At 44.2% G+C, this 13,021-nt stretch overlaps 1 protein-coding gene across 7 annotated transcripts in view; it reads left to right on the forward strand.

Moving 5' to 3' along the window:
- The first annotated feature begins 588 nt into the window (after positions 1–588).
- Positions 589–13,021, forward strand: part of TEKT1 (tektin 1) — a 29,063-nt gene continuing 16,630 nt past the window's right edge. For 6 of the 7 annotated variants that reach the window (XM_067022274.1, XM_067022269.1, XM_067022273.1 and 3 more), the window contains exons 1-5: positions 6,798–6,862; positions 8,509–8,612; positions 8,768–8,830; positions 9,420–9,894; positions 11,436–11,642. In XM_067022274.1, coding sequence (XP_066878375.1) covers positions 11,453–11,642 — 190 coding nt within the window. In that variant the 5' untranslated portion in view covers positions 6,798–6,862; positions 8,509–8,612; positions 8,768–8,830; positions 9,420–9,894; positions 11,436–11,452. Of the gene's footprint in view, positions 744–6,797; positions 6,863–8,508; positions 8,613–8,767; positions 8,831–9,419; positions 9,895–11,435; positions 11,643–13,021 lie in introns of those variants that run through there. The other variant, XM_067022270.1, reaches the window with a different exon arrangement.

The following is a 13,021-nucleotide window of genomic DNA, read 5'->3' on the forward strand; positions in this document are numbered from 1 at the left end:
AAAATGTCAGGCAAGAGAGTTCTTTTCTCTGGAGCCATTGAGTTATCGGGAGAGAACGTTTATCAAATCTTGTAGCAGTGAGGGTGAGAGGGGCACGGTGGGGGTGTGGAGAGGGCTGGGGTAAGTCTGCCTGTGATGCCTGCTTATTTTGAAAAGCAGAAGGAGGAAGGAGGTCTAAGCACCCCTATACAGGCCCTTTAGCCCCCCCCGGATTTTAGTGCCATGCCTCGTTCCCACCTTCTGTAGATCCTGTGCCTCCAAGTCCCCAGAACATAGAGTTCTACGAGGCCAACCCCTTCCGCTTGTCGGCCCGCCTGTCTGCAGAGGCCCAGGTAGTGATCCCCAGTTCGGCCCAATCAGCTACCATCCTCCCCATCTTTCCAGCTGTTTGGGGAACTGTCTTATCCATGTCGTCTCTTCTCCCATTTTCTCCCTTATAGGCTTATGTGTAGTTATTTTTATTCCTTTGCTGCCATTTTAGGGAGGTGTGGGAAGTAGGCCATCTGCCATGCTTCCTAAGAAGCGGCTTGCATTCTAATAACAGAATTGGCTGCATTGCTCAAAGATAAGAGAGAGCGGTTAAAATACTCCATTTGTGTGCGGGATGTGCATTCTCGCTCATCATCCACACGTGCCTTCCGTGGGGGGCTAACCCATCAAATCCCCAGGTGGTGGACTCACCTCCTAGAGCTGTTATGAAGATTCAGTGAACTAAGACAAGTAAACTGTACAGTGCCTGGCATGTGAGTACTAAAGTATAATTATTCTTATAATTTGCAATGTACTTGACTAAGGGCTCTGAGGATTTAGCTGGACTTCCAACTCTCCTCTTCTGTGCCCTGAAGCAAGGGTGTGGTCTTTGGTGAGCTCCTCCTGGGAGGTCCACCAGCCCATGGGTCTCGGGGCTCTGGATTTTGAGGAGGCAGTGGGGAAATGCCTCTGGTCCTGGCCACTCTGGCTGTGCGTAATCGGAATATATGGGGCATCCCAGCTCAGCCCAAAACGTTCTTGTTTTTCGGCATGAACCCGCCTCTTTGCAAACGCAGACACTTTGTCTGTCTCCTCAGCCCTCTTTTAAAGTTTTCTTCTTCCTATTCCTGCTCATTTCCATCTTTTTCAACATGAAAGTCAGCCTTCAATTTGTGACAAGGAGACCTGGGTTCTAGTTCTGTCTTTGCCATTAATGGCCTAGCAGTAGCTCAAACAAGGCATCTAGATTCAACCTGCCTAAGTCTGAAGCCCAGCCCTGTCACTGATTAGCGGTGTCCCACGGGCAAGCACTCAGTGTTCCATGGGCTTAGTCTCCTCATCTCTCCAGTGGAGATGGTAATAATAGGACCTAACTCATAGAACTGCTGTGCGGATTAAAGAGATAATCCGTGCGAATCTCCCAGCCTGAACTCAGCGTTCCAAAAAAGCTAGATATAACTCTTATTATCATGCCCAGTTTAAACCCTCGGGCAAACTGTTGCTTCGAGCACAACTGGAGATGAGGACTCTTAGGTGTTAGAAGCTTTTCAAATGGCTGAGGCAGAAGAAATGTGATCTCCTTGATTATGTTTATAGCTTCTACTAAACCACATAGCAACAGAACAACATAGCAACTAATGAAAGCAATTCCGTTTCGCTCAAGTCAGTCAACTTGCATTTTTTTTTTAAATGTCATTCTGACTTAAAAAAAAAAAAAAACTGCTTGAGTAGGTTTCGTGTCATCTAGACAAACCCCCTGCGCTGAAGGTGGTGTTTGATGTTTGTTTCTGCTCAAAGCATTTCTCATCATAAATGTATAAACAAATAACAAGCTCCCTCTGTTCTCAAGAGCCTATTTTATAAGCTAGTTTCTAGATTGTTGCCACACTGCCCTCTAGTGGAACATAGTGATTTCCTTGTCTTAGGTTGCAAAGATTTTGTTTTTCTTTTTTTTTGTTGAAATATAGTTGATGTACAATGTTTCAGGTGCACAGCAAAGTGATTCAGTTTTATATATATATATATATGTATTCTTTTTCAGATTTTTTCTACTATAGGTCATTACAAGATATTGAATATAGTTCCCTGTGCTATACAGTAGGTCCTGTTATCTATTTTATATACAGTAGTGTATATCCCATTTATTATTTATTATTAATAGTATTAGGCTCATTTGAAGACATGGCTTATCCACATAATTTACAAAACTTTAAAAAAAATTACTTATGATTTAATTTTCAATCCTTTGAACTATGAGGCTTGGTTTTCTCCGTCTAAGAATCTACCTTCCTGCAGAGCTGCTCTACCTGGTGGGCACATCAGTCTCACTCTTATGGTTCCTCTGGGTTCAGAGGGCTGCTCTCAAATTAGTCCACAGCAATTCTGGTGGGGCAGGGAGAGCAGGTCTCACAGGGCCCAGGCCAACAGTTCTGCACAGGGGACGCAGTTAGAACTCCAAGAAACTGCCTGAAATCGTCCTTTTGTGCCAGTTTCTGTCCGACTTCTCCCCGGCTGGATGTGCTGATGATGCTGAAGGGGGTCAGAATATGCCGCCCTAAAATATGCCACATCGGCACAAGGATTATTCAGAGCTGAAGGTAACTGAGAAACAGCAGATGCAGGAGAAGTCCTCTGCCCTCCCTTTATCTGCCTAAAAGTAGGGCATACATTTTCCTTGGAGGAAGGTGTCCCTCTGTACCAGGAAGAAGAAACTAACTCTTACCACCAGAGACTGGGGTCGCACGGAGATGAACCTGCATAAACAGGCCTTAAATAACCCTTGTTTTCCGTTAGTTTCCCCGTATGTTCCCTAGTCACTTCCCCAGAATTTATCACCTTTAGAAGCCCCAATTTCCTTACTTTTGTCTAGTCGCTTCACAATTTATTGCCCTTTGTTAAAATGGTGTATAAGCCTCAAGTCTAGCTGCTTCTTTGAGCTTTCACTTCTTTCATTGTGAAGCTCCCGTGCACACAAAAATATCGACTTCAATAAAAATCGTATGCCTTTTCTTCCGCTGAACTTTCTCAGCTTAATTTGCACGTACCCAGACACTGAATATAAGAGAGGAGAGGAAACATTTTTTTTCTTTCCTACAATCCCAGGTGTGGAGATAATTGTGAAAAGGGCAGGAGGTGGGTTAGCAGCCTTTGCTGCACCCTCCAGGGAGCCTCCAGGGAGCATCTGGCAGCTGGTTTGACTCTTGAATTTACTACCTCATCCAATTCAGCACCTTCAGCTGCTGTGCCTGACAAATGGCTAAAGACAAGAAACCAACCACACAAAGAACCCAGTGCACACTTCGCTCTGCCTCATCTTGACTTTCATGGGGCTTTGTGTGCTCTATGAAATGTTAATCCTCCAGGGTGAAACCCAAGCTAGTTTATCCTTAGAGTTACCAGGGCCAGTAGGGATGGTGAGCAATGAAGCACTAAATTTCTTCTACCAAAATACAAGGGATCTATTCAACAAGCTCACTGTTGCAGCACAAAAAGCTATTCTTGTATCAGATCAACAAAGGGAACTGGTCCAAGTGCAAAGACAATTTGAGGTTTATGTTCTGTTTCCTGTGGAAAAGTGAAACCCAAGGGAAGACCACTGGTAGGACACAGCAGGGCCCACAAAGGTTCAGCATTTCTTAAACTTAAGTTCTGATCCAGCAGGTTCGTGCTGGGGACTGAGACGCCATACTTTAACAAGCATTCCTGGGGGGTTCTGATGCAGATTATTGGAGAGTTGCCCACATTCTGAGAAATACTCAGTGGTGTCTGCCAAGATGCAATAGCAGATACCATTAAAATTATCAGGAGCACAAAGCCATGACAATATAGTAAAAGAATAATTACATTTTCCAGGGTTTGGCTCAATCAGATTTTGCTTGGCCCACATAAATGCTAGTAGATAGGTATTTATAAACAATAAACATATGTTTCACGTCCTGAACTGTACTTTTAAAAAGAACATTAGGAAATAGTCATTATACTTAGAGAACGGACTAGTGGTTGCCAAGGAGGAAGGGTTTGAGGGAGGGATGGAGGGGGAGTTTGGGGTTAGCAGATGGAAGCTTTTATATATAGAATGAACAACAAGGTCCTACTGTATAGCACAGAGAACTATATTCAATATCCTATGACAAACCATAATGGAAAAGAATATTAGAAAAGAATGTATATATATGTATAACTGAGTCACTTTGCTGTACAGCAGAAATTAACACACTATAAATCAACTATACTTTGATAAAATATATTAAAACTGAAAAAAGGGCTTCCCAGGTGATGCAGCGGTTGAGACTCCGCCTGCCAATGCAGGGGACGCGGGTTCGTGCCCTGGTCCGGGAAGATCCCACATGCCGCAGAGCGGCTGGGCCTGTGAGCCATGGCCGCTGAGCCTGTGCGTCCAGAGCCTGTGCTGTGCAACGGGAGAGGCCACAACAGTGAGAGGCCCGCGTATAGCAAAAAAAAAAAAAAAAAAAAAAAGTCATGGCAAAATTTCATTCTTTTTTATGACCGAGTAGTATGGCATTGTATATATGTACCACATCTCCTTTATCCATTCATCTGTTGATGGACACTTAGGTGACTTCCATATCTTGACTATTGTAAATAATGCTGCTATGGACATTGGGGTGCATGTATCTTTTTGAATTAGTGTTTTTGTTTTTTTCAGATATACACCCAGGAATGGGATTGCTGGATCTCATGGTAGTTCTTTTTTTTTTTTTTTTTTTTTGCGGTACGCGGGGCTCTCACTGCTGTGGCCTCTCCCGTTGCGGAGCACAGGCCCCGGACGCACAGGCTCAGCGGCCATGGCTCACGGGCCCGGGCGCTCCGCGACATGTGGGATCTTCCCGGACCGGGGCACGAACCCGTGTCCCCTGCGTCGGCAGGCGGACTCTCAACCACTGCGCCACCAGGGAAGCCCGGTAGTTCTATTTTTTGAGAAACCTCCATACGGTTTTCCAGGACAGGTATTATTGATGTGGATGAGAACGCTGACGCTGGTAAGTGGGAGGTCGGAACCAGGCTGGAAGCCAGTCTTCGGGCTCGTGGCTACCTGTGTTTTCCGCTACACCGTGCTGCTTCCATGAGCTTCCTCCAGAATTCTTTCGGTTTCAAGATGACAATTTAATGCTGCCCCCACTTCATCCACACCTGCTCTTCTCTTGGCTGCGCTATTTGTGTCATGCATTTACTTAAGTAATTTATTATTACAAAGAACTGTTGCATTTTTCAAGTTGTATTTTTTTAAAGAATACTATATCTCTCAAATGGTACACGTTTCAAATGGTTGAAAAGTACTCAGTGAAATCTCCTTTCCCTTCCAAACCCCCAGACATGTAGATTCCTTCCCAGAGGCCACCAGTTTCTTACCTATCTTTCTAGAGAAATTCTATGTGTACAAAAACAATTACAGTTTATCTTTTTCTGTCATAACAATGGCAGAATACACTGTTGTAAACCTTACTTTTTGTAATAGCTTTTTTTAAAATAGAATTTTATTTATTTTTGGCTGCGTTGGGTCTTCGTTGCTGAGTGCAGGTTTTTCTCTAGTTGCAGCGAGCGGGGGCTACTCTTCGTTGCGGTGCACAGGCTTCTCATTGAGGTGGCTTCTCTTGTTTCAGAGCATGGGCTCTAGGCGCGCGGGCTTCAGTAGTTGTGGCGCACGGGCGTAGCTGCTCCTCGGCATGTGGGATCTTCCCGGACCAGGGCTTGAACCCGTGTCACCTGCATTGGCAGGCGGATTCTCAGCCACTCACCAGGGAAGTCCCTCTTAGCTTTTTTTAGCTTGGCGGTTATTCCATAAACAGGTATATACAAATATTCTTTTTTCTTTTTTTTTGGCTGCACCGTGTGCAGCTTGCAGGATCTTAATTCCCCAACCAGGGATCGAACCCGGGCCACTGAAGTGAAAACACCGAGTCCTAACCACTGGACCACCAAGAAATTCCCTAAATATTCTTAAACGTATATTTTACAGCTGCAAAGTATCCCACTCTATGACTCTTTCAGAATTTATTTCATCAGTCTCAGTGGAGGTTTAGGTTATTAAAACAATTTTTTTCTATTAAAGGTAATGTTGCAATGAATAAATTTTTACATATTTTACACATTTTGCACAGGTGCAGATGCATCTGTGGGATACATCCCTAGATGTGCAATTGAATTGCCATGTCAACTAGCATATGCATTTGTAACTTTGATAGATATAATAGTTATTAATAATGTAATATCATAATACATTATGATATTATATTAATAAACTATGGAACTCTCACTGTGGCAAAGTTTTGTGCAGGTTACTTTGCAAAAGATAAGTAAGGCCTCAACTCTTCGATCCAGGAAAAGATAAGATGTAAAAATAACTAATTTACAAGGTATATGGTGTCCTTTGAGTCAGAATAAAAAAGAGCTAGATTGTAAGCTCCATAAAAAGTCAGGGGCTGTGTCTCTCGTCATCTTTTATCCTCAGTGCCTAGCACAGGCCCAGTACTTAGTAGATGTTCAGTAAATATTTGAACAAATCAGTGAATGAGTTAGTGAATTCAGGAATGAGATCAGAGAATGATCAGTAAATCTCTATTGGATCAGAAAGTGAATGAGTTCAGCTGGGGGGATCAGTCATGCCTTCATGAAGCGGGTAATGACACTTGTCACCGTCTCTTACATTTCATATATTACTCGGGAAAAAAGCACATCAAATTTTAAGTTTCTTCCTAGTTAACAACTTTCTCGTACAACTTTTCGATTTTCTCAGAATTTCTATTTGTCTTTCTCAATTAGAAGAGACATATAATTTCAACTCAGCAAGAGCACGCAGTTATACTTCTGGATTTTGAATCACATAGTCTGTGCGATTCTTCTTACGTTCTGCAGGCACTCTTCTGACTTTCAGGTACAGTGTGAACTGATCGCTTTCCAGTTACACAGCCATTAGACTGAGGTTTCGTTTCTCATAGTTCCTCTATTTGTTATGGTCAGTATCTTCCCCTTTCTGGATTGTTCACTTTTGCTCTCATCATTTTTTTTTTTCCAAAAGAGAGTAAATTCCACTTTTAGAACTGCCCAGATATATCTTTATTTTGCTCTCATATGTGAGGTGTTTTGACTGGTTATAGAATTTCAGATTTGAAATCATTTCCTCTAGAATTTTGAAGACGTTATTCTAGCATCATTTCTAGAAACCCGTGTTATAAACAAAAAGCTGTATACCTATTCATTCCTTTCTTCCTTACTCTTTGGATAAAGAAATTTCACCAGAATAGAATGTATATACATGCAGAATAGATGCACATATAATGTGTATGTATGTGTGTGTGAGAGAGAGAAATAATTATTTCAGGTGGGTCTTTCAATCTAAAGACTTGAGTCTTAAATTCTGTATGGCATCACTTACATGTAGAATCTAAAACATATAACAAACTAGTGGATATAGCAAAAAGGAAACAGACTCACAGATACAGAGAACTAACTAGTGGTTACCAGTGGGGAGGGGGCTGCAATATAGGGGTGGAGAGTGGAAGGCACAAACTATTCGGGGTAAAATGGGCTCAAGGATGTATTGCACAACACAAGGAATATAGCCAATATTCTGTAACAACAAAATGTAGATGGAAGGTAACCTTTCAAAATTGTGTAAATTTTTTTTTTTTTTTTTTTTTTTTTGGTGGTACACGGGCCTCTCACTGTTGTGGCCTCTCCCGTTGCGGAGCGCAGGCTTGGCGGCCATGGCTCACGGGCCCAGCCGCTCCGCGGCATGTGGGATCTTCCCGGACCGGGGCACGAACCCGCGTCCCCTGCAACGGCAGGCGGAATCTCAACCACTGCGCCACCAGGGAAGCCCTAAATTTTTAATTAATTAAGGTAAATAAAGACTTGAGTCTTCAACTCAAGGACATTTTCTCTCTCTCTCTTTCCTTCATCTTCTATTCTCTATTTTTCCCCCTCTGGAAGTTCCACTTGACAAATATTAAATCCCCTGAGTCTATCCGCTCGGGCTTAATTTTCCTCCTGTATTTTCCATCTCCCAGTGGACACAGTGACCTGGGGTGTTTTTCTGAAGGCCTCTTTCCCACACCTGCACTCAGAGTTGCCCACTCAGGCCTCTCACCCAGTAAGAGGCGGGTTGGGGAAACAGACCTACACCACCTCTGCAGGAAACAATGCAGTTTGGGAAACGTAGTTTTATTCCAACCAACAAAAATCTCAAAACCACTTAAAACTTCAATGCACTTTGCCTGAGTATTCCTACTTTGAATATAAGCTTTGGTTGTACACTTCTTAATTAAGCAAATTCTAAGCTTTGAGCTACATATCTGCTTTACATTCTAATATTATTCTCTACCCATATACTGATGCCAGATACACACTGAGTTATTATTGCTAATAAGCTGTTCGATACTTCCTCTATTGGATTCATTCCTTTGCTGGCCTGTGTGGGTGCAAAATAAGGTTTTACTTTTGAAAATATTTTCAAATACTTGCAATTACACTTAAACTCCAGAATAAATCGTTGCTGAGTACTTTTTTTTTTTTTTTAAGTATATCAAGAGATGCAACAGCATCCAAGTTTAGGCCTTTCAGAGGGCAGAACCAGCAGAAGAGAGTCCAGCTGGCTGAACTCAACTACAAGCATTAGTTCTTCGGTGAGGGTCTCAAGGTTTTTCTATCCCTCTCCATGCCGTGGGGAAGGGGGAGAGGATTAAATCTGTATACGGATGCAAAATACAATGGGACCTATGATCATAATTCATATAGCTAATTTCATGTACTTTGGCCAATTGTATCATGTTCCCAACAGGTCCAAGAACTTTCCCCTTCTGTAACCTGAGGTGCGGGGACGCCAGGGTCGGGGCCTCCAAAGGTAACCACAGGAGTCATTCAGGGTTGGCTTGCTCCATCAGGACGCCGCCCCTTCTTCTCGCCTAAGTAGGAGAGGACGCCCACCAGTGAGCACCTCCCCTGAGTCCCAGCTGCCCCGCACGCTCAGGAGCCAGACCACCTTCGTCAGGTGTCCTTGGAATTTAGTGCTGGGGCTGGGACTCCGGACCATTCCCGCCGGTTCGCCTTCCCTGAGTGGGAAACCCGGGCTCCACGGCTTGAATACCCATTGGCAGCCAAGACTGGCGACTCTCCCGCTGGTGTGCAGGTGGCGGGCGCGGCCACTTCGCTCCTTAAATAGCCCCTTCTCTGAGGGCTGGGGAATATGAATATGCAACACGAGCTCCTCCAGATGCCACTGGACAGGCGGCCTGTTTAATATTCATGACGCCTCGGGGGCCCTCAGGACGCTAACAAACGAATCGCGAGATGTTGGGGGGGCGGGCTCCACGAGGCAAAGCCTCCTCTGATTGGTTGTTCTTGGAGGTTGTCTTCGATTGTGGGGTGTGAAAGGTGGAGCTGCAAGTTTGGCATAGGGCGGGAGATTTGAATACCTATTTTCTGTGTTCCAGGCTGTGCGGAAGTGCTTTTTTTTTTTTTTGACCAGCACTACAACCATAAAGAACATATTCCGAGCACTGTACTCTTAGTTTGGGAGCTCCAATCCACTCATTTTCTAGATGGAGAAACCACTCCTGACTCCTAGCCCTGAGTTCGGCCACCGCCCCCGGCCGGAAGCTGAGGGGCTGGCCCAGGATGCGAGACCCGGCCCCTCCTCCTACCTCCCCCTATTAATTCCTCGCGGCCCGGGCAACCCTAGGAATCTCTTGCGGCTAACTCCATGCAGCGCCGGGCTTGTGGCTTAGTGGTCCTGGGACGGCCTGCGGCTGCGAGGGCCTGAAGGCATCGTCCAGCCCAACATCGCTGTACACCTGGGGAGTCCGAGACCCAGTGAGAGCAATGCGGCCCGAGGTGCCCCAGCCCGCAGCAGGACCAAGGCCAGTCGCAGGTCTCCTGACTCCCAGCTTGGTGTCCCGCTTCTTCGTGGTAGGTTGAGATGGCCGAGCATCTGGCCTGAGCGTTCCCAGGCCACATCCCCTTGTCCCCGGCGCTGGGGGAAAACACCGAACTCGCGCCTGCGCAGAGCCTTCGGGGGGTGGGGGTGGGGAAGCAGCTTCGCGGCAGACCCCGCCCCTTTTGCCCTGGTGACGCGTCTCCGGTTGCCATGGAGACTGCGCTGTTTACAGCCCAGTTCTGCAACCCGGAGCTCCGGTTGTGGTAAGGAGGCTTTCATCCCGAAGTTGTGTAGTAGTTTTTTGTGGCGCTGAGGGTAAGCCCCGGCCCCACACCACCAATCCTTAACTGCAGCACACAGACCTACCCAATGCCTTGTGCCCATTGGTACCAGCCCGCATTTAGGTTTCATTTCGACCTCAGCCCTAATTTCGATTTCTCTGGGAGCTACTCAGACTTATCCAGAAATCTTGGGTTAAGTTTTGAGCCCCACACTCGCACTTGGCCGAAGCCATAGGAGGGACTGGATTAGGAGAACCCGTGTTACCAGAGGGAGAGCCGAGTGGTCTGGGGCTCAGCCGGGTCAAGATCTGACTCCGGGTCCCTCCTTGTATGTGTGAAGGACTTCAGAGATCCAGAAGCCTTTAAGAGCAGGCGCTCAGATATATATTTTGGGTGAGGATGTTGGTGGGGGCAGTTTTTAGCCCTGTGTGAGGACGGCAGTTCTCACAGTCAGAGCCGTGTGCAGATGAGGTGGGGAAATATTGGTCCTTCTGCTGCTGCTGCTGGTCTCTGCCTGCTGCCCCCTCATGTGTTCCTCTTCTTGTTCTCTCCTTTTCTTTGTCCTGGGAAGGTTTTGTTTCTTTCATCTGCTGAACAGGCTCAATACCCAGTTGTCAGTTTACAGATGTCACAGTTGTTCCTTTTTTTTTTTTTTTTAAGAAAACATGTCTGGGTTCATCTGTTTGGTAATACCTACTAAAACTGAACACTGCCTTATGACCCAGCAATTCTAATGCATTATAAAAATGCATGCATATGTTCACCAAAAAACACATTGTCTCTAAATGAGAAGATTCATAGCATTCTCGTAATAGTGCCAAACTGGAAACCCAAATATCCATAAACAGTAGAAAAGAGAGACAGATTTTGGTATAATCATACAATGGTATACTACACAGGAATGAGAATGAACAAACTCCAAGTATATGAACAATACTGATAAATCTTACAAGCATAATGCTGAGCAAAAAGAAGTCAGATATAAAAGAGTACATAGTGATTCCATTTATATTAAGTTCAAAAATACCAAAACTAATTTATAGTGTTAAAAGTTGGAATAGTGGTTACTGTTGGGGGGAGTGGGTGAAGAATAGTGATCAGAAAGAGGCGTGAGGTGCTGTAATGCTTATTTCTTGATCTGGGTGCTGGCTGTACAGAGGTTTTCATTTTGTGTACAGATTATGATTGATGTGCCTTTTGGTATGAATGTCACACTTTAATAAAAACTGACATTAAAAAAAGGACAACTTGCTTTCAATGAATCTAAAAAAAAAAATTCTGCTTTTGATCAGGACTTTAGAGACCTCAAATGGCCAAACTACTACAACATCCACCCAAGTTCTTGCCCTCAGAGTGGCAAATTGCTAACAAGAACCAATACCACAGAGCAGAGGCCCAAAGGTCCCGGTCCGAACGCCTGGTGGCAGAAAGCCAGAGGCTTGTGAATGAAATTGAAAAGACCACAAGAAAATCTCAAAGCGATGTGAACAAGAAACTAGGTAAGATAACATATTTGCTATATTTGTGACATGTTTGGATGATACTGTTGAGGTATGGCGATACTCTCATTTGCATTTCATGTTCCGGAATGGCATCGTATTATCTTGAAATATTAGGGAGAAACATGTGTATTCTCTGGGCTCTGTCTTTAAGTTCACTGCCCTAAGGTAGAGACATGGTAACCCAGTCTGATTTTCGGCCATTCATCAGCCATTCTTTTACTGATTCGATACATATCTGTTGAGTGTCTAAGAGCATCTATGGACTGAGCGCTGGGAATATCACAGAGGATGATCAGAGCCTCAGTTTTTGAGGGGCTCCTGGATTGAAGAGGAGAAAGATAGAAAAATGAATAATCAAAATATAACTAGATAGGAGCTGGGGGAAGGGGTACAGAAGTGAGGGTGGAGTCTGCCCTGGAGAATTGCGAAAGACCTCCTAGAGAGGAACATTTGAGCTGAGTCTTAAAGAAAGAGTAATGCTCTCTTGACAATCCCATTCCTACGAACACAATGTAAAAGGTGGTGCCCTTAAATAAGCAAAACAAGAATAAAAATAAGATGAAACAAACAAAAGTCCCAAATGCCAGAAAGTGATAAACCAGAGGTCACAAACTCAACAGTCTATGAGAGTTGGGCAGGTAACATAAGGGTTTGAATAAGACCCTTAAGACAATAGGGAGTGGTGGGGACTGAGGGTGCCTGGAGAACATGTGCTCCATCAATTTCCACCCATTTTTTCCCAAGAAAGAATATGGGCCCAGTGTTGCCAAGTTCCCTGATTTTTTTTTTTTTTTTTTAGAAAATCTGGAAAGCTGGACTTTTACCCACTTTTTAAATGCTAGCAATTGATTTGATATATTTATAACACTGGGCAGGATGAACAAACACATCCATAAACAAAACCTGGTCTAAGGTCTGCTAGTGTTCAACCTCCAATAAACCAAAACTTCATTCTGGCCTGCAGGGTTAAATGTTAGGCTTCTGCTGATGGGTTGATGCTACTCCTGATACGAGCCTATAGGTAGGCGTGATCACACGAGACAGTAAAGCATTCTGGTTGACAAGCCGTGGCCCTGCAGACAGAGCTCCCAGTTAGTATTTTAGCATTTTATTCTCAAATATGATCAGATGAGGATCACCAAACCTGTGAGGGAAGGTTCTAAAATGGCAAACACTGAAACAAACAAAACTAAAGAAAGTACCCAGAGCAAGAGAAAAAATAACACTATAAGATCCTCAGGGAATTTAGAAAAGACATTGCATCTATGGAACAGAAAGACTCTTAAAAAAGACAACATTCAGAGAACAAGAAAGTGTTCTTGGAAATTAAAAATATGAGAGGAGAATTTTTTTGTAAGTCAAAAGAAGGGTTGAAA

Source organism: Kogia breviceps, chromosome 19 (assembly GCF_026419965.1).
Source record: "Kogia breviceps isolate mKogBre1 chromosome 19, mKogBre1 haplotype 1, whole genome shotgun sequence".
NCBI classification, from domain to species: Eukaryota; Metazoa; Chordata; class Mammalia; order Artiodactyla; family Physeteridae; genus Kogia; species Kogia breviceps.